This window comes from Astatotilapia calliptera, chromosome 1 (assembly GCF_964374335.1).
Source record: "Astatotilapia calliptera chromosome 1, fAstCal68.1, whole genome shotgun sequence".
NCBI lineage: Eukaryota > Metazoa > Chordata > Actinopteri > Cichliformes > Cichlidae > Astatotilapia > Astatotilapia calliptera.
In genome coordinates, this window is record NC_137422.1 from 39,450,400 (window position 1) to 39,476,776 (window position 26,377).

Sequence of the window (26,377 nt, forward strand, 5' to 3'; positions counted from 1 at the left end):
ACACACCCCACCGAGGACTGTTGTTTATTGTGAGCAGGAGCGGACCGACCGTCTGTGGCAAAGCTGCAGGACACACACACCAGCACCGCGTACGCATCTGCTGCGCCTGCGCATTTCGCGCTAAGGCTCGATTACTGCGCAGGAACATCTGCGGAGTTTCAGCGGTGTGATCCTGCAGAGATAACAAAGAGACGGCTGTGGGCGGAGCGTGTGTGCAGGGGTACAGAGCTGCACGTAGCACACACACACACGCACACACACACACGCTGCGCTGCTTGCGTGAGCTACGTGCAGGCCCCGCAGAGCCGCCGTTAAAGGAACATTCCGCCTCTTTTTGTGCTCCGTGTTAATGAGTCACGCCGACAGTTTGACCCACTTTCTCTGCGCTCGCAGCTCCCACTGTGTGACAGTTCACAGCAAAAATAACAGCCAGAAAAACATCAGCAGGACACAAGATGCGGAGAGATTTTAATCAGGAATGAATTATTTTCTCAGTCTGACTCAAAACTGTTTAAAGGCCTCCTGATATTTATTATCAGCTCTATGAAGAGCGTCGTGTGACTGTTTCAGATAGTTTTCAGCAGCTGCTCAGGAATTTATGGACAGATTTGCAGGAGAAGTGAAGGCGAGGTGGCCAAACATGAAGTCCTGGTGCCCACATCAGGATATTTTCAGCATCAAACTGATAATTCCCTGAATTTCTGGAATTTTTGCTCTTTGTTTTTATCATTTTAAGATGGAAATGCTGTTCTTTTTTATTTTTATTTGTTTTAGGAAAACAGAAATCAGATTCAGCAAACCCTAGAATATAAAGAATAGTAAAGCCAAAAGGCTCTCTGTGGTGCTTTTAAACACCGTTCTCTGTAATCTTACTCCTGCTGAGTCAGCACACACACACAGACGTGATTCACTCCTCTGTGTGTGTCTGCTTTCAGACTCTGAGGCCGTTTCAGGCTTTCTGCGGGAGGCGATCTGATGAACGTACCCGTGTCACCTGCTTTTTAAGATCAGGCGTGTTTCAAAGCTGTCTGTCACACGTGTCCTGAGACGGCTTCTCTGGGAATCATCTAATCACTGTGATTTACATGCATGCAGGAATCTGTGGCAGTGTGTCAGTGCTGCATGGAGCTGCGCTGCAAAGGAGAGGAGTGCAGCTCTGTGTGTTTCCACAACGCCCAGTTATGGCGTGTTTCTGGGTGCACATATATTACTTAGACAACTACTTAGTGAACTAAGACACTGAAAACAACCTATAAAGGCCTCAAAAGGATCACATTAATACATCTGTTTCTGCTGCTTCAGCATCAGTGCGATGACTACGTGACAGTAATAAGGAGACATTATCATCCAACCAATAAACAAGCAAGTGCTTCACCTTCAGCAGATCAAGTAAATAAGATGGCTACAAATGGAGGAAATTCAGTTTTACTCGGTTTAAGATCTACTTACGAGTTTCAGACCTGCGCAGAAAACACCAGGAGTGCAACATGCATCCATTTTCTCCACTGCTTATCCGCCCGTGCTGCAAAGAGCTGGCTTTCAGGGCGGACAGGGCAGGAGGAGGTGTCGCTGCGGCCTATCAAAGCTCACTGTGGCTGCGAGGCACAGAGCTGAGCGTTCAACCTCGCCTCCTTCAAAAGTGCTCGTAGAAGAAGAGGAGAAAACCTGAAGAGGCCAAAGCTACAGCAACGCTTGTAATGAAAGACTTCATTACGTGACCAACACGTTTCAGCTCGAGGCTTCATCGAGGACAACAGAGTAGAAAATATCTAAAATAAGCAAACACACATAAATATGCACCAGTGAGGCATGTAGTTTAAAGCCTGGAAGTGTGGGGAGCCCTGCAGAGCACCTGGGTGTATACTGTAAACCTAGTGATTTTATCAGAGCAGCTTTGCCTGATTCACAGTTGAAAATAATCCTTCTTTGTCTGACACTGGACCAGTTCATCCTCAGTGACGCATAGACTGTATATCAACGATGTACAGATGCTGTCGTGCAGAGTCAAAGGATATTTTGGCTGTCGCCATCGTAGCGTTTTGGATCAGACGCCGTGAGCTAGATTTGATAGTTGTGAAGCATGGCGGTGGTAGCGTCATGGTTTGGGTCTGTTCTGCTATTTCAGACTCTCGCAATGGAAGAAGGAATTCAGCACTGTGTGAAGCAATCTCACAGCAGGATGTGAGGGCAGCAGTCCATGACCCGGAGCTTTGGGGAAGTTGGGTGATTCAACAAGTAAGAAAAAAAAGACAGAAAGGAAATCGGTGAAGAAATTCAGCCCTGAAACCAGCCGCGGAGCGATCTGAAGATGCAGTCCAGCCAAGGCAACAGAAATACTGAAATACTTCCCTCGTCATCATTAATTAAACAGGAAGTGTCTGAGTGATTCTGGTAAAGACTTTTTCCATCCTGAGACTAGTTTGTTTATTTGACAAAGTTCAGCTGTTCATGGGTTAGTCCCGTTCCCCTGCTTTCTTTTATCTGAAAGGCATTAACCTGAACGTTGCTCGATATTCAAAAATTTATAACCAATAGTTATCATCATCATTATCAGCACACGTGGCCTCCTCTTTATCCTGAGGAGCCACATTTCTGTGTATGCCTGGGGCATAGCAGAGCTTATTTTTAAGGTCTATTCATCATCAGGATGCAGGGTTGTTTAATCAGCTGATGATGACATCACTCTGGCGTGATAGACCCGAAGCAGTCAGATGACTCGGTGAATAACTCTCAGTCTGATTCTCTCATCAGTTTTAGACATTCAGACTCTAAACGTGTGGACGGAAAGGAAGAACTCCCTTTTAACAGGAAGAAACCCCCAACAGAACTATGTGAAGGGAGGGGCAGCGATCTGCTGTGACAGGCTGGAGAATAGGGCTGTGTTTTGATTATCGATATATCGATTAAAATCGATTCTGGCTTGGATAACGTGATATCGATTCATTAAAATCCTGAATCGATTTTTTAATATAAATTTATTTTGCCTGAAACGCCAGAATCTCAGGTTAAACCTCACAAAATTTCAACAACCACCAAACAGCTGAAACAGTAAATGAGAGCAGGAACACGGATTCTGCACAGAGACGTAAACACAAAGCGCGGAGCCGCCGACACATCAGGATCAGTGAGATGTCGCCTTTCTCACCCGACGGCACAGACACGGTCGGGGCTGAAAGCCGACAGCTCGCTGATTCTGATGTTTCGGCGGGTCCGCGCTTTGTGTTTACGCCCTTTTTGCACTGATTCTGAAGCTGCAGGTTTGATCTCTCTCCCAACAATATTGACTGAACCAGCAGCAAAAGAAGATCCAAACTACGCTTCACATAAACATCGTCATGAACTCACTCTGACTGTCGCTGTTTTGCTTCCACCAGGATAAAATCACACTTCATGCACAGCTCTCTCTCTCTCTCTCTGTACTTCAACAACAGTTTCCCGTCTAAAAATCTGTTTTCTGCATTAATCGCTTGCTTGTTACGCACAAGTCTACCGTAGTTTACAGGCTGTCGGCCGCTGTTTGTTTCCTTTTACTTACTTCTGACAAGAAAGCCTCATTTCTGCCGTTCAATACTGAACAAATTTAAACTTTTTAAAATTATGCAAAATTGCGAAACGCTGTGTCTCTAATCAAACGTCTGTAACTTTGCTCTGCTTCACGTCAGCAGCATCAGCTAATGTTCATAAGTTGATTAATGGTTTTCTTTCATTTTTGATCTACTGCAGAATATTTTTATAAAATCCAGGCCAGGAAAATCACCTTCATGTTTTTCTGTGTTTTATCCGCAGCTACTTTGACACAAAGGCCTCTGCTGTGATGCTCACACCTTTGATAAAGTCTCACAAGTGTCAGCTTCCTTTTTATAGATATAAAAATATGGAAATGTACTGATGCATGATCTGAATTATAATATTTCTGACTGTCTGAGGCAAAATTTCCCCGATTCAAATCGATTCGGGACCTTGTGAGTCTGAATCGAATCGATTCTAGAAATCAGTGACGATTCTCAGCCCTACTGGAGAAAGTGAAGAGGGAGGAGAAGAAAACTGAAACTATGAGAGAGCGAGAGCAAAGATTGTGCTCTGCTGCGATGATACGATGGTTATTCAAGGCTTTGTATGTGAATAGAAAGATGTTAAAATGGCCGAGTTTATTTAATGCTGTCCGAGTCAGTGTGATTAGAAATCCTGTTTCTAAGGTTTATAAGTCAAATATAATAACATCAGTTTGTCTGAACTTAGAGGAAGAATATTAGGTTCATCCAGCCTTTATGTTTAAAAACATTCACTGTATTGCAATAAGCTTTTAAGATAAGAGATAAGATAAGATAGAACTTTATTAATCCCTCGGGTGGGTTCCTCTGGGAAATTCGATTTCCAAAAAAAGCACAGCAACGACCGAAGTTACAGTTACAGAATTGTTATATATATATACACACACACACACACACACACACACACACACACACACACACACACACACACACACACACACACACACACACACACACACACACATATATAAATACAGAAACAAATATAAATAAAATATACAAAGGGGATAAATAGAGTAAATAGGAATAAAAAATAAAAATACAAGTGAATTGCACATTTCAAGTATTGAGTCTATTGCACTGTTGACTATTTACAAAAGTATTGCACAAGGTATTGCACAGTGAGGTGAAGAGGCACTACAGCTTAGTTGTTCCCCCCTCCTTTGTCCTCCTGTTTCCCCTCCCTCTCCCCTCCAGAGAGGAGTTAAACAGTCTGATGGCGTGTGGGACAAAGGAGTTTTTAAGTCTGTTAGTTCTTGTCTTTGGGAGAAGCAACCTGTCACTGAACAGACTCTTCTGGTTGTTTATGGCCGTGTGCAGAGGATGCCCAGCATTTTGGACATCTGCATTCAGATGTATAATAACTTGTAACTCCCACTATTAATCCATAGTTTAATATCCATAATTTAATGTCAGCCCACCCTTTGCAGCTATAACTGGAAGGCTTTCCCAGGGTTTAGGAGCGTTTATGGGAATCGTTGACCGTTCTTACAGGAGCACATTTGGGAGGTCACACTGATGTTGGACGAGAAGGCCTGACAATCTCCAATTAATCCCAAGGTGGGATGAAAAGGTGTTCTGTCAGTTTGAGGTCAAGACTCTGTTCAGGCCGGTCAAGTTCTTCTACACCAGGGGTGCCCAATCCCGGTCCTCGAGAGCTACCGTCCTACAGCTTTTAGATGCATCCTTGTTCCCACACACCCGAATCAAATGAATGGCTTGTTATCAGGCCTTTGCCAAACACGATGGCATGCTGAAGAGTAGGGATGCATCTAAAAGCTGCAAGATAGTAGCTCTCGAGGACTGGGATTGGGCAGCCCTGTTCTACACCAAACTGGCTCATTCACGTCTTTTTGAACCTACCTTGTGTGCAATTGTGTTGGAACAGGAAGGGGTCATCTCCAAACTGTTCCCACAAAGTTGGGAACATGAAACAGTCTTGGTATGCTGAATTATTAACAGGGTATTAATCACATAAATGTTTTCTAGGTCGGACCGAGGGGGGGAACATTTGCTGTCGTGCGGTCCACGTATGTGACTGCTGAATGTTGGCTGGTTGATAGGTGGGCAGGAATAGAACAGGGAGCGATAGCAGAGTTCAGCAGGGAGAAGCGGGAAAAAACTGCAAAATAAAAAAATAAAGAGAGTGGCTGCAGTGACACTTTTCATTATTTTTAATGCCCGGTGTGTTAGAACTTCACTCTCCTTGGCAGCTGGCTTACGGACCAACAACAACATGAGCAAGAGGGGCCCACAGACTGGTTGCAGCACATACTTTGTACACCGCCTCCATCTGACAGCAGAGCTCACTGCAGGCGACGGGCAGGAGTGGAGCCCACAGCAGAGGCGCTCGCTCCGCTCGACCATAAATTCTGAATTAGGAGTTCCCTTCTCTGGAACTAACTCCTGAGAAACAACCCATAACCCCACTCCACCAAAACACTCGGCACAATGAGGATAGACAAGTACCGTTGTCCTGGCAACCGCCAGATTCAGACACGTGCACCACCAGATGGAGAAGTGTGATTGGTCACAGATCTCCGCTGCGCTAGAGTCCAGTGGCGGCATGTTTACACCACTGCATCCCACATTTACAATGTGCTTGGTGATGTAAGGCTTGGATGTAGCTGGTCGCCATGGAAACCCATCCCATGAAGTTCTCTACGCGCTGTTCTTGAGCTAATCTGAAGGCCACGTGAAGTTTGGATGCAGAAAGTCTGCGACCTCTGTGCACTATGCTCCTCAGCATCCGCTGACCCCACACCGTGATTTTACGTGGCCTAGCACTTCATGGCGGGGTTATTGTTACTCCCAATCGCTTCCACTTTGATATAATCCCACTCACAGCGGAACGTGAAAGGTTTAGTAGTGAGGAAATATTTGGACTTGTTGCACAGGTGGCAAACTGTCACGGTTTGTAGAAGCCGTGTGCATGCTGAGGTGCTTGATTTTATACTGACTGGAACACCCGAATTCAATGGTTTGGATGGGTGAGTGAATACTTCTCACAATATCGTGTATTTGTGATTTAAATAACTTTACCTTCTTATATAAAGCGCCTCGAGGTGAGTTGGTGCTATAAAAATAGTCGAATATGACAGGTTATTATCTCCATAGCAATGAAAAAAAAATGTGTTTGCTAATAATTTTACCAAAGAGAAGCATGTATGATGTAAACAGTGTCCGCCGCTGTGACATGTTAAACTCAGCGAAGACAGAAAACAGGACTCTGTTCTCCAGAAAATAGTCATAGCCGAACCCCACCCCAAAATCACCTCATTCATAACTGCTGTGCGTAACATGATGTCAGTCAGGAGGTGCGTTTCTTTTCTTCACCTCTGTGGTTGCAATACCAACGTCTGTGTGTGAAGAAGACTCCTCGTTTCCACGGATACGTCCACTGGCAGCTGATGGACGTGGTAAACGTGCCTGCTGATAGTTTCACTGTTTTTAGTCATCAGCTGAACTCTTCTGATTAACTCTGACTCACACGATGACAGGATCTGACGCACACACACACACACACACACACACACACACACACACACACACACACACACACACACACACACACATGTTTACCCTGTTTGTCTGTCACTGATTCGGCACTCTCACAGATCCCTGAACCTGGATCTGGACCTCAAACCTTTAAAGTTCTGTCCCTGACTGAGGTGCAGCCGTCTCACATCACACAGCTACAGGCTTTGCCATGGAGTCGTCAGCTTAAGCTGAGGGTGATGTGTCATCTGTGATAATTGTGGGACATCTGTGCAACTCTGTCAGACAAGTCCTACAAAAGCTCTGCAGGGCATCTCCACCTTACAAAAATGTCCCAAAGCTTCAGAAATTCCCTCCCTCCTTACAAAACTGTCCTCACTTCCTCTTTCATTTAAAACCTCCTGATAAAGTTCCCTGTTCTTCCACAGAAGCTTTGTGTTTGTGTTTGTGTGAAGTCTCAGACCTGATTGTGTCTTTACGAGGACCGGACAGATCGTCATCACAGAGCAGAAGCGTCTCAGAAGCGAAAACATGTCCAAACAAAGCCTCAGCTGTGATTTGGACGCCACTGCATCCTCTCCTGGTTTCACTGTGACTCTGCGTGACTTTCTAAATGCTGTAACTTCACTTACAGTCAGATGATAAAGCTCAGAAGAAATCACCTCCTGTCACCACGAGGATGGGGCCACGGTTTGATTACAGGAATATACAAACAGCACATGGTGAGAGAAGCTCAGCTTCAGTGTTTCACACCGATGTCACGATGTTGGACACGAGGCAGTGAAATCCGACATAAACATGTCGGCTTTGAGGGAAGATTTAATAAACGGAAGCAGCAAAATGTGACGTGTAAACTGATCTACTCTGGTTCCTTTCCTGTGTCTCAAACAGCAAGTCATGTGACCCACCGCCATGCCTCAGTTTATTCCCTCACTGAGACAATTGAGAGCTGTTACACTCCAGCAAGATCACTCAAACGCTGCTCAGTGGGAGTGGTGGCGCAAACAAAGACCCCATGAAGGTTTGGCCTGGTTGGAGGAGGACGGGCTCTCTCTGAGAACACTTCCTGTCAGTGGACTTGGACGGCCACAGCCACAAATTACAGGTTTGCCTCATCACAGCTGTTTAAAGTTTATTAATGCTTAGTTTGCTAGTTTTATTAGGGGCGTGGCCTCTTTGACTGATAGGTGGATGGTGACACAGGTGGCCGTAGCTGCTAGCCAGGCTTCACCTGACCCTAAACTGGACCTCTGGACCATGTTTGTGCTGTTGGGGCATTTGTAATGACACTGGCGCCACCAGGCCCTCTGACCACCACCAGTAGGCAACGGGTGAAGTGTCTTGCCCAAGGACACAACGACCGAGACTGTCCAAGCCAGGGCTCGAACCGGCAACCTTCCGATTACAAGGCGAACTCCCAACTCTTGAGCCACGATCGCCCCACGATCATAGAAATGATCAATTCTGTCTCAAAAAGGGCAAAATGGTAATGGCGCTACCTTAATGTAGGTAAAGGTTTCACCTTATGGATCTACTTTGAAAACAACTCAACAACAATTCATTCATAAGACTTTCAAAAATTGTTTTCTATAACTTTATTTAAGGTTTCCGTCCTTCATCATCTTTCCTTTCATGTAGACGTGTTTTTGCTTTCTTTGCAGTTTTCTTGCAGGCCGTCACACTGTTTGTATATTATAAATTGTATGACTGTGTACGTAACAAATAAAAATTTGAATTTGAATTAAATACATAAATATATATTTGTAGTGGAATCTGCCCCAAAGTCCTTCTAGAAACAACTCTCGCCACTTAGCATCTACTCTGAAACAGCCTCTGGCACTTTTTTGGCCAGTTATCTAAATTGTCTTTAATTTTAAGGCTCATTGGGACATAAAAATCAGGACATTTCCTTCGGGATTAATAAAGTATTTCTGATTCTGAAAAAATAAAAAATAAAAATGCTTGAAAACTCTGCTGAACCACAATAAAGATGAAAAATATTTTTCCCTCCATGGAAGAGAAACTTCCCTCCGTCTTTGCTGTTCCTGAATCGTGCTCCGTGTTTTTTTCTCTGAACTTGTGTTCAGATTCAGCGAGTCGCTGATGTCACTCCACGTGTGACACGTGTCTCCTTTTCATTAGAAATTCAACCTCACATCAAGACGCTGAAGCTGAGATGTTGACGCTGTGATGTCATGAGTGTTAGGGTTCCAGCACTCTGATTGGCAGATGTAGTTTTCAGGTTTTGGCGTTAATGATGCGTGCGGGAGGACCTGGCGTCCTTCGTTCTCTGTCTCTTCACACCGTCTCTCGTCCTTCATCCATCATCCCTCCATCTCTGCCGTCCTCTCGGGCAGCGGAGGTGAAGGCTCCTCCTCCTGTACCGGTATCTCCGCAGGTGTATGGACAGGTGGAGGTGAAGCACTGGAGCTCAGCTTCTTGCTGACTTGAGCATAAACTGAATCCCCGTCGTAGTTGCTAAAATCCTCCAGAGCGGCGTCATGTGCTCTGGCTGGCTTGTGATTGGCCGGCATTGCTGGTGATGATATGTCCGGGTTGGTGCCGTGTCCTCCGATGGCGTGGTAGATGTGCTCAGCGTTTTGATCTGTGAACAGACAGACGACAGTTAGGAACTAATGATCAGATCACGATGATCAATAAAAGTAGTTTCTGTGGTTTCTTCGTTCTCTCCCTTCAGAGAATAAAACCTTGGCTCTGTTGCGCCCCCAGGTGGCTCCTCCAGGGAGTGAATTGCACTGAGACTTCCTCTTCAGGACGTGACTCTGAACACACAAACACAGGCATCATGGGACATTCAGCAATCTGAGTTTCTTCACCGAGTTTCTTAATTTTTAAGTGTTCTCATTAAAAAATAATATCACGAGTTCATGAAAGCGATTCAGCCTGAAGCCAGAAAATCGAGCATGAGAGCGAACTAAAAGCATCTTGTTCTACACGAAAACTCCATTAAATATTCTTACTGAACCTGTTAATGAGCCTCATTTGTGCACATGTGGAATATTTCTTATTTACTTATATTTACTCATGTCATCTGTTTTATTCTTTAGTTTCAGGTACGATGGAGCTGTCGGGACTTTAGAGTCAGGACATCGGGAGCCGGAGAGACAGCGAGAGGTGAGGACATCATCTTTTTATTTATTTTTTTTAAAAAGCACATTGATTAAATTCAAGTCGCTGTTATTTATTTAGCCCCAACAACACTTGCCTCAAAGTGTTTTATATTGCAATGTAAAGACCCAACAATATTACAACTATCAGATGAGCCCCTTTAAGCAAGCACTTGGTGACGGTGGGAAGGAAAAACTCCCTTTTAACAGGAAGAAACCTCCAGCGAATTAGGGTCTGCAGCTGGCTGCTGCTCAACCCTGATTGGACAATTTGATCTACAGCAGCTTGGTGCTTCATGGCGACACGTTGAAATTTGCCACGCCACCAGGGGATCAGTGCAACGTCATACTTCCTGTTTCCTCCTACATTTGGACACTGATGAAATGATTTCTGCAGACCTCACGTTAAATCAGCTCCGCTGATAATCACGGAGCATCTCGTCCTTCCTGCTTCTGCGCACGAAAAATGAGACTACAGATGAAACGTGCCTCTCCTTTAAATGCAGAATAAATTTAAAAGATCCTTCAGCTCGAGGTCGAAAGCTTCTTTTTTGTGATTCTTTATTTTTCCTTTGGAAGAATAAAGTTATGTTAAAGGTGGGAATGCACACAGGAAGTCATTCATATTTTTTTTCTGAAACTATAAAACAGTCTTCCCAGCCTCATCATTCATTTGACCTCATGAATCGTATAATTTAAATGTCTTTAGTTAAAGTCTGCTGTCTGCCTGGTGGGACCTTGCTCAGTCTGTGGCGCCCCCAGGTGGCTCCTCCAGGGAGGGTCCCTAACAGGGTTAACTGTTAACTGACATGAATCGGCTCTCGCTGACGGTCAGTAGCTGTTAGCGCAGTAAATTCTGACTTATTTTCCTTGGTGGTCATCGTTTCCAGCACAGGAGGTATTCATTTCACCTCCGATCTTCAGGTTCAGGGCCATTACTCGTCTACCTCTGTGCACTCACGCGTAAAAGACATTTTTCTGCAAAGACTTTTATTTTCTGGAGGTGTTGTGAGCTCTTCCTCCACCCTGACTTCATTCCACATGCAGTTTGGTGCTGCTTATATAAAACTGAAGTAAACTCCGTCGCACGAACCTGAAAATGTGATGAAACTACTTCATTAAAACTTCATTTAGTATAGCTGAAAAGTCTGCTCACGTTTCTCGTCGTTCTGGATCTCGTTGATCGTTGGGTTTTCTCTCACTTCCTCCAGCTTCACCTGTCAATCAACACGACAGGTTAACTATGTCTGTGAAGGTTCTCAGTCATCCAGGTCATCGTAGTCCAAGGAGCATGCAAAGAAAAGCGTCTGGACTTCTTTAAGTTGCTTGAAGACGTTTCACCTCTCATCCGAGAAGCTTCTTCAGTTCTAAGGTCAAATATTGGAGAGTCCCAGATTTAAACCCTGTGGGAGTGTCCCCCCCCAAGAGGGACAAAAGACCCCCTAATGATCCCCTACCTAGAAGAGCCACCTCCACGGGACAAGACTCGGCTGTCCATCTGCATCCAAAGGTCAAAGGTCAACCGTTCGAGGATGCCAATGTTCACATTTTGGACAGAGAGGACAGATGGTTTGAAAGAGGAGTGAAAGAAGCATCTATGTCCACTGTGAATGGCCATCTTTGAAAAGAGGGCGGGGCTTACGACACCAACTCTCTGCCATCTATAATCCAGTTTTGAGATGCTTCCCAGACGCCTTAACGCCCACTCACATCCTGGGCCATCTGACCTCAGGAAATCACATGATAGGGTGGGGCCAGGTTTCACAATGGCTCGTGTGATTAGGTAGAGGACCATTAGGGGGTCCATTGTCCCTCCTGGGGTGGACACTCCCACAGGGCTTAAATCTGGGGCTACGTCCACACTAATGCATATTAGTTTAAAAATGCATCGTTTTCTCTCTGTTTCGGCAAATACAGCGTTTTCAAAACGCTCTCAAAAACACATACATTTCAAAATGGTGCTTGGGGTGGCAGTGTGGACGGCGAAAACAGAGACTTTCTAAAACGATGACGCATGTTAGTCATATGATGCAGTCATGTGACCAATTATACTAAGATAGCGGAGGGCATTATGCAGCAGTTGTTTTGTTTGACGGCCCTATTAAAGATTAATATCAGTCTGCACATCCTCCAGAGAGCTTTTCTTCAAATTCTGTAATTCTCTCTCGCTTTTGCAACTTTGTACTTTTGTGTTACTCGCAGCAACAACTCCACCTCATTGTTAGTCCATTTTAAAAACTCGCTGCTTTTCCTCCACATTTTGCCGCAACGTTTCAAAGAGCCAGAAAGTAAATAAGCAGCAGACAGAAATGAGGCAGGTCGAATCTTCTTGCGTTTCACACATGCACAGGACTAGAACGTAAGTGTTTTCGGCTGTTTCAATGTGGACGCACAACTCTGTGAAAATGACTGAAAACGCTAGTGTGGACGCGGAGCGTTTTCAGACAAAAACGCCGTTTTCAAATCTATCCGGGCCAGTGTGGACGTAGCCTGGGACTCTCCACCATTTGACCCTAGAACTGAAGAAGCTTCTTGGATGAGATGTGAAACGTCTTCAAGCAACTTAAAGAAGTCCAGAAGCTTTCCTTTCTCAAGCTCCTTAGACTACAAGTTAAGCCACGCCCCGTCCCATCAGAGGTTTTAGGTCGTTAAACTCGTCTCTTACCACGCTGATGAGCGTTGACGGGGTTCTGTTCACCTCCAGATCCTGAAGCTCAAACGAATGTCTGAAAAACAACAAACAACAGCGTCAGATCAGGTTTTAATGATTCACTGATCATTTCAGATGTTACTGGATTGTTTAAGATTGACTCTGATAATCACGTTAAACTTTTCATTTTCATTCATTTCATCATTCTGTGATGTAGAAAGACTGCTGACCTGCCGCAGTCGCTGCAGAGACCCGTGAGGAAGATGGAGAGGATGAGGAGGAGGATGAAGAAGCTAACCACTCCTGATGGCAGGAGCCACAGCTCGATGGCGTCTGGTCCGGTTGCCATGATCCCTGAGAGGAGAGAAAACGCAGATGAGTGAGGACGACCTGGAGACTTTATGACCTCCAAGAAACTCACTTTGCATTTTAGTGTTTTGTAAAGAACTTTAATTAGCATCAGATGTAAATTATCCTCAGTTTCTCTGATCATTAACAGGTCTAACAATCAGCAGAGGTCAAAGGTCAGAAACTTTATTCTGACCTATTCTGAAACATAAATTCCACCTGATCTGTTTTCATATCAAAGGAATGCTTTAAATGCGCTCTTCAAACATAACTGAGCAAATATGAGCTCAAATTTACTGATATCATTGTGTGCTAAAGCCCTGAGTCATGAACGCACAAAGCAACACACTCGTGGATCAAACGTGACCCTGTGTGTGCTTTAAGGCCGGTCCGTCGTCGGGTGTGTACTCGTTCTTTCAGCTTAGCGGCGATTGAATCATCCTGACCAACTCCTGTTACACAAACAGTGAAGCAGATGCCGGAGGTGGGTCGCGGTGCGAGAACGCCATGTTCAGATTAGAAAAAACTGCATTTAGCGCAGTTATTTCACTGTAATAAAGGAAACGAGGCGCAAACAGCCAAGCTAACACGTATCCACCTCACTGATTATCACGCCACATCTCTTCTGTTAAATGTTGCAGTGACAAAACATCAGTTAAATGTTTCAACAGCTGGGGCTGTTTTTTATTCTGCGCAGGGGGAACTTCCTGTTGTCTCCAATGCCTGTCTCCAGAGCTGCGACTCAAGTACGCAGACACATCGTAGTCCATCGAACTTGAGACTGAACTTAAAGTGAAGTAAGGCCACAGAGCAGGCGAACCATGAAGAGATTAGAATAAATGAATGAAAACAGGAAACATCATCACCATGTGCGATGATGATCAGAGCTGCGGTGAAAGGTTTGGGCGGGGCTGCTCTTTTTAAGATTTCTTCTCTTTTCTCAGTTGTTTGGAGATGGAGTTCCACGTATGAAGGAGACGACTGCCTTTCTGTTTATTTTCTTTTTGTTTTTGCAAAGAAAGCGAGCCTATAGCGTCCACAAAAGCGAGCCGCAGTCCCAGCAGGTCACCTGATCTCAAGGTCAGCCCACATCACCTGATGGCTCAGGCAACACCCTTGTCCACATCCTGATGGGTGAGCAATTTAAGCTGCTTTATCCTGCCGGGCCACAGTTTCTGCACATTTGCAAGCCCCTTTGCCTTCCAGCGAAGCCTCCTCTGTTCTGTACGAGGAGGTGGTGCTGTCGCTCCACCCGCTCCATCTTTGTATGCACGAGCACGGTGAGGTCCCAGAAAAATGCCAAACAAGTCAAAAAAGAAAAAAAAAGCCACGAAGAGGCGTAAAACAAGTAAAAGAGACATTAAGAGTCCATAAAGAGACCCTAAATAGTTCTGACAAAGTGCAAAACAGCAACATTGTATTGATAAAAGACAATGAAGTCACAACAGTTGGCCTCAAATTACCCCAAATTACAGCCCTTTGTTTCAGCCTGTAACTCATAGAACAGGGTGGGGTCTGCAGCTGGGGGCCCGCTGCCTCATCATCTGTCTCTGGTTTTCTGGTGTGAATACCAAACGATGCCAGTCTGTCTTTTAACCTGTTTCCTGGTCTTAAAAGTGCTACTATGAGAATATTTTTCACGTCAAACGTGAAAATCAAGAACACACTGATGCTGCTGCTATCACATAAGACAGCTCAGAAAAGTAACAGATAACAGAACCTCAGATGTGAAACTTGGTAAAATAGTTACTTTATGATATCTCTTGACACATTAATATTAGGATAATTAGTGTTTGCACATTAATTTCCTTTACAACTGACATTATGACTGTATGTCTGTGAATTAAAACACATCAACTTTCTCATCTACATTCATGTCAGTTGAATAACTGCAGGCAGCTCCAGAGTACGAGTGCAGCTCTGAGTGTTCCAACAGTTCAGTTTACTTTCTTAATGTATGAGCGCTAAAGTTTAAGAAGCAGTGTGGACGTACCTGTGTGCAGACAGCTGTGTGTTCAGGTTCAGTGGTGCTATGAGGGTTTGTTCCTGCTGCACGTTTACTCATTGACAGACTGAACAAACACTCTGCTGTGAGAGCTGCTTAAAGACACACTGCACAAACACTGCACAGGACTCCGGATTCCCCCACAGGAACTGAGACCTGCTTAGCTTAGCTAAGCACAAAGACTGCATGTGCACATATTCAAAATGTTGCAGTCTTTGCTTAAATCTAAAAATGTGTGATTATTAATGCTAACAAAAATCGGTAATTATTCAGAAATGTGCAGAAAGACTGCAGTTCCTCTAATATCCAACAGAGGCTTCAGCATGATCATAGTTTAATGGGCACTAAACCTACTGTGTGTATATTAATTTTAGGCAGAGTGCTGACAGTCATGGGGATTTATGTCAAAAACATTAGTCCACATTAATAATGAGGCTCTGACACATTTTAGACCCATCAGAGATCACTGTGAGTAACTAAAACTGGAACGTGGCATCACAGACTGTCTTGTTAAAGATTTGCTGTAAAGCAAATCAACCTGTTTGAAACCTCTATTTTCACAGAGCTACAGGCTAGCAGCTCACTTGCTGCCTCTTTTTCTGCTTTAATGTTTTCATATCTCTGCTTTTTTATTTTTAACACCCTCTGCGTATTTGCTGTTTCACTGCTGATTTACTGATGAACTTTGACCTGCTCTACGGTACAAGTGTATGTGAACAGGATGTTCCTCACCTGTCCATGTGGTTCCTCACACATCTGTTATAATCACTGTGTTGAACATTTACTCTGTGCTGTCAACAATACAGCCACAAATGCTTTCAGAAGTGGCTTTGTTTCATAATTTTAGTGTTCAAACCGAGAATGATATTCTCTCCTGATAGCTGAACGGGGGGTGTGTTTTACATTTTATGGCGTCTTTCTAACCACAGGCAGCTGCGACTGATAAGCTCCATAAAGCCGAGATCAAACTGAAACTGGAGCACCAAGAGCAGCTCCACCCGAACTGTGCAACTGACACTTTCTGCTTGACTGGCAGAGTGAGGCCCTTTGAGGACTGTGAGAGGCAGATAACAGCAGCCTTGCTGTTAAAGGACACATAAAGTGAATTCACATTATTTTTTCTCTATCGCAGTCTGCATTCAGCTTCCTGTCTGGATGTTGTCATACGTGCATTGTGGTGTTAAAGTCCATAGACACCCTGTAGTTACTGTAAAATGTCAGCTAAAATTTCATTTTGATAGATAAAGGGAGAATCAGCTTTAGTAAAATATGGGGTGTTGGTAGGTTGGTTTTTAATAACAGATATATTAAAAACCAACCTACAAGTTGGTTGTAGGTTGTTCAATGATTGTTCATACAAATCGACAGGCTGTAAATTTTAGAGGTACTACAGAAACCGTCTGTTAGATTTGTATTGTTTATTGTCATTTATGCTTAGAAATTTTTAACTATATATGCTTAGAGGTGCATAATCGATTGTGTAGTGATAGGATGTGTGATCCTTAATAGTCTGCAAAGGCTTGGTGTGCATTCCAGAGTGTTCTGGCATTCACACCCACATCCTGGGAGCATGGGAGAGGTCGTACCTTCTCTTATTGTTTTATGGAAGGATAAACATGTCTATATCTGTTTTAGGCTAAGTGCCTTTTGTTTAGACGAACTGTTGGACTTCCAAACCAGCAGGGTTAGGGAAGTCATTTATGGGGTCACACTCTGACAACACACACACTTACACAACGCACAGGTAAGGTACTCTTTGTGTGTATGTAGACGTCATATGTTAATGAACCTATGTATATTCATGTAACCTCAATAAAAGAGCAGTGTTACGGGGGAGCGGATGAGAGCACCTGGGGTCAAGCGAAGGAACGGCGTTTGTCCAGTTCTCTCCCGTGCATGAGAACCATAAAGAACTTTGCCTACTCGTGTCTTGCTTTGCTGTGTAATTAAATTGTCCTTAACGTTCCAGCAAATAGGTTTATGCTACAAACCTATCACCGTCCTTTACGCCGACACAAACTGCACGGGTATGCAGGAAAAAAAAATCTGCCTGCTAAACTGAAAGTTCTCCAGACCATCAACCACTAAAAACATGTGGCTCAAGTCCTAAAACAAGCAAGAATGAGAATCCTTTGGCAAAAACTACAACAAAACTACAGAAATGTAAACCCTTGGTTCCCAAATGCTTACAGACTGTTGTTAAAGGAAGAACAGTCAACGGTTATCTTAGTATTTTATTATCTTATTATTTTAATCTGTTGTATATAGTATCTTATTCTTATTCTATTCCAGTGTTTCTAATTTTTGCTATATAACTTTGCACTGTCCACTTTGGAGGGCGATCGTGGCTCAAGATTTGGGAGTTCGTCTTGTAATCGGAAGGTCGCCGGGTCGAGCCCCGGCTCAGCCTCGGTCGTTGTGTCCTCGGGCAACACACTTCCCTACCGCCTACTGGTGATGGCCAGAGGGGCCGATGGCGCGATATGGCAGCCTCGCCTCTGTCAGTCTGCCCCAGGGCAGCTGTGGCTACAACTATAGCTTCCACTAGTGTGTGAGAGTGAATGAATAGTGGAATTGTAAAGCGCTTTGAGGGGTCCCGAAAAGCGCTACATAAATGCAATCCATTATTATTATTACTTTCTGCTGTAACAAAACAAATTTCCCACGTGTGGGACTAATAAAGGTTATCTTATCTTATTAAATACAGGTTTTAGATTTATTTTCAATCAAGGCCCCAACCTGGAGCTCAGTGAGGCAACAGTGTTCAGCTAACAGATAAACGTACAAACTATAGACAATATTACTTTATTGAATATGCAAACAGAAATTAAAAACTGGTCCCATAATGTTAAATGGTCACTTGATTTTAGTCGTTGTTTAGTAAAATGTAAAAAAGAGAAACCAGAAGAACCAGAAGTTCGGTGTAGGAATATGATGGTCTGCATCACTATCATCTGATGCTAACAAACAACCCAAACCAACAAAAGTAAAGAAATGCTTCCACTGCAGAGTCAGTCCCTCAGAAGAAGAAGAGACTTCCTGTACACAAACTTTTTCCTCTTCTATCGTTGCTCTTTCATCAGCTGTGCCTGAGCCTGCCTCCTCATGGCGAGGGCTGTCAAGGCGCAACACAACGTCAGGCAGGGAAAGGAGGCGCAAGCCAGCAGGAGGCGCTCCTCTCCAAACTCTCTGACCATCGCCGGCCGCCGCCATAGGAAGTCGTGGAACAGCGCTTCCTGCTGGGCCAGTGTGCAGAGTGACAGCAAGATGTGGAAGAGCTGGTGTCCGTGGCCGACGATGTCAAAGCGGCCGGGGTAGAAGCGCTCAGGAACGGGGCAAGAGAAGAAGAAGGCGGACAGCATAAACAGCACCACCTGGTGGAAAAATGACAGAAAGCTTTTTGACAGTAGCACAAAAATATACAAATAAGAACAATTTGTGCAATATTTTTACCCAAAATTACTAACTAGTAATAAATATAACTGTTAGGTCTAATAAATCCATGACTAAAGAAATAAGTAAAAGGAACTACCTGCAAGAAGTGCAATGGTAGTGCAGGGCTGCCTGTCCAGCTGTGGGTGGCAAGACGGTGGGCAACAGGGCTGATGTCCACTAGGTAGGCCACACCCATTGGGATCAGCTGGCAGAGCTTCCTGTGAAGGGGGTATGGACGGCGGAAACGAAGTTTTGCATAGCAGCAGGCGGTGCACGAGAGCCACGCAAGGAGGGCAGCTGCTGGGAGGAAGACCTGAAATCCAAAAACCTGATCAGGACATCTGAACATACCGATGGGACGGAAGACTCAAACACAAACCTTTCTAACCATGTTTTCCCTTCCATCTGAACATCCAGGCATCATTGCAATAAGAAATCCAACTGTCCACAAAGTAATCATCAAACCATTAAATAAGCCAACTACAAAACATCCAAATTGTCCATCCATGAACAAACCTGTCCAGCCTGCACTGGGTTCATCAGTCCAACATTCACACTATTCAGTCATCTAATCACCCCACTTTCCAATATCCAACAGTCACAGTATTCAGCTGTCCAACATCCAATCATTAAACTGTCCAACCACCCAGATCTCCAACCATACAGCTATACCCGTCCAACAATCCAATATCCAATTATCAAATTGTTTACCAATATCATTTACAAACCATCCAGTCATCCAACACCCAGTCACTAAACTGTCCACTCATCACACTATTTAACAGTCCATGAGTCAAACTATTCAACCTCCTAGCTCCAGTTGGGAGGTATATCCAGTTGCATCACTGGATATACAGCCATAACAATATCCAGTGATTCAATAATGCAACATCCAACAATCAAATGAACCAAATTCCCAACCATTAAACCGTCCAGGACTCCATTTATTAAACTATCCAACCATCCAGTCATCCAACATCGAATCACTAAACTGTGCAACTTTCACACTATTAAAATTCTAACTACCCAACTATCCAACCATCAAGTTCTCCAACCATACAAACATACCAGTATTCAACATCCAACTACCTAGTATCAACTCGTCTAACTGTTTGACCATCACACCATCTTGCAGTCCATGTATCCAACTAGCCAGTCAGCCTGCTCCCCAAAAATACAACCATATCAATATCCAAACATCCAGCTTTCAGACCATTAAGGTATTACACTGTCCTACAATCCATCTGTCCAAAATACAACAATCCAACTGTCCAACAATCACAGTATCCAAACATCCAATGGTTATACTATCAAACCATCCAACTATCCATATACAATACAGTCATCTAACTGTCAGGGGGTGAAAGGCTGATATGTGGAAGTGGACATGAAAGCAGACTCAAGGGACAATAGACTAGCAGTTACTAGCAGACGGGCACAGTGGACTGGAGCAAACTGAGGGCACCGCAAGATCAGGCTCCATCTGTAGAAAAAGAGGGGGTTGGTACCCTAGAGAGGCTTCAAAAGGCAAGAGACCTATAGCAGAAGAGAGAAGTGAGTTATAAGTATATTCAGTCCATGAAAGTTTCCAGTTGGCTCCGAAAGTTGTGCAAAAATCTTCCAATTGTCTTGTTAACGGTTGAAGAAAGTGACAAGTAAAGAAAGCTGCAGCGGAGTTTAGTTCCAGGAACGGCAAAAACAAACTGGACACACAAGGAAACAGCAGTTAGAATTCAACGAGGCAAATAACAAGAGATGGAAGAGCCAAGTTACAGCCGTAGCTGACGGACTGGCAATGAGACAAAGGGTGAGCTGGTCTTAAATGCCAGCCTGCTGATTGCCACTGATGGATCACTGCTGGATGATGCATGTGGAAATGAGCCTCTGCCCTCATGGGCAGGTACTGGAGAACCAGAGCCAGCATGGAGAAACACATCAAAACAGCAGACACTCACGCAACCACCCAACCATCACAGAATCCAGCCATCTATCATTCAGTGAAAATACCCAAACATAACACTGTCAGACTATCCAACATGTAACATCCAACTGTCCAACCTCCTGCCTCCATCCAGTCAGTCAGTCAAGACTAAATTTCCACTACCTTACCAGAAAACTACCAGGCCGTCCAAAAAATCAACCAACATTGCAGACGTCCAACAATCAGCCATCAAATATTACCATAGTTCAATATCTGTAAACAAACCTGTCCCAGCATGCTTTGTCTCCAGGCAGTGTTGGAGCTGTACAGGCAGAGAGCCAGAGCGCAGCCATACTGATAGACGGCCACGCCCACATAGTCCAGGAAGAATAGTGAGTAATGCGCCTGCTCTGAGTGGGACTGCAGCAGGTGAGCGGCAGCACTGCAGGAGGTAACACGATGTTAGTTAAAGCTGCAATATTTAAAATGTTTACATTAAACTTCAAACATCATTCCCAAATCAAATATATAGGAAGACTTTGTTATCGTTGGTGACTAAAGAATGAATCACTCACCTGCAGCTGAGGTATGTGACTGCAGAAAGAACATAGAGGACCAGAGGTAGAGAGGAGGCATCCACAGAAAAACCTTCACCTTCAGGACCCTGCAGTCGGAAACCCAGGATTCCCTTAATAGGTCAAAGGTCAGACAACAGGAAGTCAAACAGAATGTCATCATGCAGCAGAAGATCAGAGCATCTGTAAATATCCTACCCCTCCTCGCATGATGGCGAACACCATGAACCTGAGCACCACGAAGGCGGCAGCCAGCAGGTGGCTCCACACATTCAGCGTCTCATTGTGGATCTGGAACAGGCTGAGGGCGTAACACCGCCACGACATGCCCGTGGGACGGTACCCCGTCAGGATGAAGCGCTCCCGAAACAGAGGGGGAACATCCACGTCTCGGACGGTAGGGGGGTTGGATGGGAGGAGGCGGTGCAGTAGAGGGAGGAAGTTAAGACAGAGCGAGGGATGGGCAAACGACACCTGAGGCATGATGGGAGATGACCCAGCTGGATGAGGAGGAAATGATAAGAAGATTCTGTTCTGTTTGATTTGATTACCCCTACAAAATGAAAATCACACTTCAGTAAATTAAATTATAAATTTATTTGGAAGCCAAAAAGCTGAGAGTATTAGCTGTAAAGCTTATATCCTTGTTATGCTTTTATCTGTTGGGAATTCCAGATTATAAAATGTAAAATAAAAGTTTAATGCTGGGAAATGACTGTAATTCAGCAGAGATATTTGTTATTAAAATGTCAAATATTTGTACTTTATCAAACAAATTTCTACCATGAATATACCAGTAAAATGCTCTGAAGTAATTTATTTTAAAACTCTAATTTTCTAAATAAATACATTTCTAAAGGTGATGTTAACATGAAATTCACACCAGCTGTAGGTAACAACCCATCCAATGCACACATACAAATAAATCAAACCACAGATGTCCATAAACTAATTTATGTGTAATAATGCAAAATGGCCTGTATTTGTAAAGCGCTTTACATATCCAGTCGTCCACCCATTGGTGATGGCAGCTACATTGTAGCCACAGCCGCCCTGGGGCGCACTGACAGAGGCGAGGCTGCCGGACACTGGCGCCACCAGTAGGCAACGGGTGAAGCAGAGGTGTGGACTCGAGTCACATGACTTGGACTCGAGTCAGACTCGAGTCATTAATTTTATGACTTTAGACTTGACTTGAAAAAATGTTCTAAAACTTGTGACTTGACTTGGACTTTTACACCAATGACTTGGGACTTGAATTGGACTTGAACCGGTTTACTTGAAAAGACTTGATATTTTACCCCAAATATAAAATTTAACATGCATATTATATAGAGATTGAAAATGTGACGTCATTCACGGGTAGAACCGCAAAGGATTCTGGGAACTCGTGGCAAGCGGTACTAGCGCACGCAGGCTTTCAATTAAAATCAGTCACACAGCGATAAAAAGAAACACAAAAATGTCAAGAAGCTGTTGTATTATTAACTGCAATAGCCGGTCGCATGACAGCCACGGGAAGCCGACGGGTAAAGAGATCGGTTGTTATCGGATTACGTCGTTGAAGAGAAATTGTTCATGTTTCCGAAGTAACAAAGACGCGACGGATGGCCTGGATTGCAGCCATTCAAAGATCAAATATAACGTCCCAGAACACTCCAGCTCACAGGTTAGTCTGCTCCAAGCATTTACACGAAGGTCAGTGTTTTTTAGTAGTTAATACGTCATTTTCATAACATAATTGGTGATATAGGTTACAAGCAAGAACAGAAATTGTCGCGCTATGCTCCTTTATTTATTGTGCATAAATAGTGAATTGTCCTGACACAATATTGCGTTTCGCTTCTGTTATTATGGTACATTGACAAAAACATATACTTTTATTCACAGGATAAAACAGGTTTTTTGTATCACTAATTGTCCAGTGCGATTACAGCATACAGTATTATTGTCACTGCTACATTTCTGTGATGGGTACCAGAAATTATTTCCACTACTAATTAATTACCATTGAGCTCAAAGGTCCTATTAATAAACGGTTAAGGAATGTGTATTTATGACGACAATTTGTGAGACTGGTAAACTTATGATACGTACGATGGTCTTTCGTTCTACACAGTGCATTTCAAGGTCCTGCACCCATCCGGCGGTAAACTGTACCTGGGCTTGTTGCAGTGACCTGAAGTTACTAAACTTCATGAGTGTATGCACTCACTCCAAGAAGCGTATAATTATAAATATGCATATAAATATGCTACAATGAGATAGCTGACTTCATCTAACTAGCAAATGTTTTCCAGGCTACGTTGGTGATACAGTTTTTTTTTAATGTGTATGATATTTTTGTCATGCGATTTTAAAGCTGGTCCTACAACCGCATCCAAGAATAACATGCAGCTTATCTCAGAACTGTCGGTGAAAATTATTCTTGGAGCTAGGTTTAATTGAGCTGCATTTTAAAGAGGTGCAATTTCACAATTTGTGTATATTTTCTAAGTTCACTATTTTGTCATGTGTTGAGAAAAACACAGATTTTAAAATTACATGGTCTAATATTTACATTTAGCATAACTGCAACATTATTTTTTCGTTTGTTTTTTTTAAAGACTCGAAAGGACTTGAAATTCAAAGTTTCAGACTTGTGACTTGACTCGGACTTTTACACCAGTGACTTGAGACTCGACTCTGACTTGCCTGACATTACTTGAGACTTGACTTGAGACTTGAGGATAAAGACTTGAGACTTGCAAAACAATGACTTGGTCCCACCTCTGGGGTGAAGTGCCCAAGGACACAACAACCGAGACTGTCCAAGCCAGGGCTCGAACCGGCAACCTTCCGATTACAAGGCGAACTCCCAACTCTTGAGCCACGATCGCCCAGGGAAAAAGTATTGAACACATGAAGAAAAGGAGGTTCAAAAAGGCATGGAAATGGCATCAGCTTCAGAAAATCAGTAATTACTGCAAATTAATATCAGCTGGTTCAGTCCCAACTGATGGCCTATAAAAATGGTGTCTCATCACCTAGGTGTCACACAAGTAAACATCTCGTGATGGATAAAACCAGTGAGCTCTCTCAACACTTTCACAACCGTATTTTTGTAAAACATACTGATGGCATTGGATACTTGGCACTTGTGGAGAGCTACAGAAAGACCTGGAATCAACAATTTCAGTTGTTTCAAAGAAAACAAGTTATGCACTTAACTACCATGGCCTGTATGGACGTTCACCATGCAAGAGTCCATTGCTAAAGAAAAAGCGTGTTGAAGAGCGTTTAAGGGTTGCTGAACAACATTTAGACAAGCCTGTGAAACAGAGGGAGAATATAGTCTGATTAGCTGAGACCGAAATGGAACTCTTTGGAGCACATTAATCCAAACAAAACTAAGTCAAACTTTACTCAACTCATTCTTCTTGCTTCCTCCACTTCCGTAACATTGATTCATTAATGTTGAATTCTCTCACAGCTGCTCTATTCCCATGTTATTGCAGTATATTAATGACTAACCTCGTATTGTGGATGGATTATCTCAGTTGTTCTCCTGACTGAAGTTTGGCATTTGTCCCTAACCATCGGGAACCCTCACGTTAATTTTTATCAGGTGGAAAAAAATTTGCGTTCATCCTCCAGCTTCACTGCGTTTATGTTATGCTAACATAGCTGTGTCGCTAGCAATCACGTAGCACATCATTATATACCAGCTAGCCCAACTTCAGTAACCCTACAAACATCACTGCTGTTTAGTTTTCTGTTTTCATTTATGTTGGAAGTGATAGCAGAGCTGTACGTTTGAATTGTTTCAGAAATCTCTCAGTCAGAACATGCTATATCAAGTTTAGGTGGAAGCTAGCGAGCTAACTTCCTGCTAACTCCTAACTAACTCCGTTACATTTAATAAATCCTGTTTTTATGGATGCCTGGATGTTAAACTTAATTGTTACACCTGGTAAAGCAGCAACACTGATCATTTTATTAAAGAAGAAAGAATTTAGACCGTTTTTAACTCTCAGTGTTCGTTTGACTTTGGTACCTGAAGTGGACGGAGTTTTGGACCCCGATTACTCCGCGAGGCTCCTGACTACAGTACCGTAATGCTCCAACAATCCATCAAGCTTAGCAGCTTCGTAGCTTACCAAAGTCGCACTAAATCATTTTTTGACAGATTTTTGAGCGTCGTGTAGCACATAAAATCAGTTTGAGGTCAATAAGCACAACCAGTTCATACATAAGGTGCACCGGATTATAAGGTGCACTGTTGATTTTTGAGAAAATTGAAGGATTTTAAGTGCGCCTTATAGTGCAGTAAATACGGTACTTCATATAAATGAAGGAAGGATGAATGGAAAGATGTACAGAGACATTCAGGATAAAAATCTGCTGCCATCTGCCAGGATGATGAAGATGAAACGAGGGTGGACGTTTCAGCAGGACGATGATCCCACAGCCAAGGATTCTCTCAGCTGCTTTCAGAGAAAGAAAATAAACCTGTTAGAATGAACCAGCCAATCAGCTGACCTGAATCCAAATGAAAACCTATGGAGAGATCTAAAGTTCATAACGGGGTCGACAGAACCTTCAGGATTTGAAGACTGTTTGTGTGGAACAATGGACCAAAATCACACCTGAGCAATGCGTGAGACTAGTTTCTCTGTGCAGGAGTTGTTTTGAAGCTGTCATCACCAATACAGGCTTTTGCACGAAGTATTAAATACATTTCAGTAAACGTGTTCAATACTTTTTCCCTATGTTTTTCTAATTAATACACCATTAGAAAGTTTGAATTCTTTGCATCTGTGTACTGCATTGTTTCACATCAATAGCAGCTTAAAAATGTATTTATTTTGAGAATTGGTATTGGTATTGGTATTCAGTACTTATTTTACCCCGCTGTGCATGAGAGGGAAATAAATGTACAGATAGCTGGCAAATAGATTGAGTTAAAAGCAGTCCAACAGCTTTGATTGGAGCTTGTTCAGCTTCAACAAACTTTGGCTTAAAGATGCTTCAAATGCCTTTTTTCTTTGGAAACACTTAAGCTTCAATCATCTCTGTACAAAGGTCAGAGGTCACAGAATCTGAAGGACAAGAAGGAAATCAAACCTACCTGAGCGTCTCCTGGATGTGAGCTGCTCGCTGCTACGCTCCACAACTTATTTTCTACTCACCTCTATTGTTTTCTGTTCGGGTCTTTGGGCCTGCTGTCAGTGTTCAAATCACACACACACACACACACACACACACACACACACACACACACACA

At 43.4% G+C, this 26,377-nt stretch overlaps 2 protein-coding genes and 1 long non-coding RNA gene across 5 annotated transcripts; 1 reads left to right on the forward strand and 2 right to left on the reverse strand.

Annotated features, from left to right (window-relative positions):
- The first annotated feature begins 7,143 nt into the window (after window positions 1-7,143).
- On the forward strand, window positions 7,144-16,810 carry LOC145429743 (uncharacterized). The gene is made up of 3 exons (XR_013910033.1): window positions 7,144-7,771; window positions 7,941-10,184; window positions 13,045-16,810. It is a non-coding gene; the product is annotated as an uncharacterized LOC145429743 (long non-coding RNA).
- On the reverse strand, window positions 8,630-13,178 carry LOC145429725 (uncharacterized). 2 transcript variants are annotated; one of them, XM_080303677.1, is made up of 5 exons: window positions 13,058-13,178; window positions 12,843-12,903; window positions 11,334-11,394; window positions 9,758-9,832; window positions 8,630-9,654 (listed from the first exon to the last, which is right to left on the reverse strand). In XM_080303677.1, exons 1-5 carry the CDS (start codon window positions 13,174-13,176, stop codon window positions 9,374-9,376), a joined length of 597 nt encoding a protein of 198 aa, XP_080159803.1. In that variant the 5' UTR covers window positions 13,177-13,178; the 3' UTR covers window positions 8,630-9,373. The 2 variants fall into 2 exon arrangements, with proteins under 2 accessions (XP_080159803.1, XP_080159808.1); XM_080303682.1 differs by lacking the exon at window positions 9,758-9,832 and having other exon boundaries at window positions 13,058-13,176.
- Window positions 16,811-17,969: 1,159 nt separating the features above from the next.
- On the reverse strand, window positions 17,970-26,353 carry LOC113025549 (membrane progestin receptor beta-like). Of its 2 annotated transcripts, none has more exons than XM_080303633.1 (6): window positions 26,222-26,353; window positions 21,310-21,611; window positions 21,112-21,200; window positions 20,822-20,978; window positions 18,713-18,928; window positions 17,970-18,554 (listed from the first exon to the last, which is right to left on the reverse strand). In XM_080303633.1, the coding sequence occupies exons 2-6, from the start codon at window positions 21,592-21,594 to the stop codon at window positions 18,243-18,245; spliced, it is 1,059 nt and encodes a 352-aa protein (XP_080159759.1). In that variant the 5' UTR covers window positions 21,595-21,611; window positions 26,222-26,353; the 3' UTR covers window positions 17,970-18,242. The 2 variants fall into 2 exon arrangements, with proteins under 2 accessions (XP_080159759.1, XP_026029246.2); XM_026173461.2 differs by having other exon boundaries at window positions 21,112-21,224; window positions 26,222-26,352.
- Window positions 26,354-26,377: the final 24 nt, after the last annotated feature.

What these genes read in the sequence shown, in the direction of transcription:
- LOC145429725 (XM_080303677.1), bottom strand. Translation starts at nt 13,176, where the DNA reads ATGGCAACCGGACCAGACGCCATCGAGCTGTGGCTCCTGCCATCAGGA. An exon ending in CGTCAACGCTCATCAGCGTG is followed by an intron (nt 11,395 to 12,842) that starts GTAAGAGACGAG and finishes GTTGATTGACAG; the next exon opens with GTGAAGCTGGAGGAAGTGAG. An exon ending in GGGGGCGCAACAGAGCCAAG is followed by an intron (nt 9,655 to 9,757) that starts GTTTTATTCTCT and finishes GTCTGTTCACAG; the next exon opens with ATCAAAACGCTGAGCACATC.
- LOC113025549 (XM_026173461.2), bottom strand. Translation starts at nt 21,594, where the DNA reads ATGCCTCAGGTGTCGTTTGCCCATCCCTCGCTCTGTCTTAACTTCCTC. An exon ending in GTCACATACCTCAGCTGCAG is followed by an intron (nt 20,979 to 21,111) that starts GTGAGTGATTCA and finishes TACCTCCTGCAG; the next exon opens with TGCTGCCGCTCACCTGCTGC. An exon ending in TACCATTGCACTTCTTGCAG is followed by an intron (nt 18,555 to 18,712) that starts GTAGTTCCTTTT and finishes TTTTTCCACCAG; the next exon opens with GTGGTGCTGTTTATGCTGTC.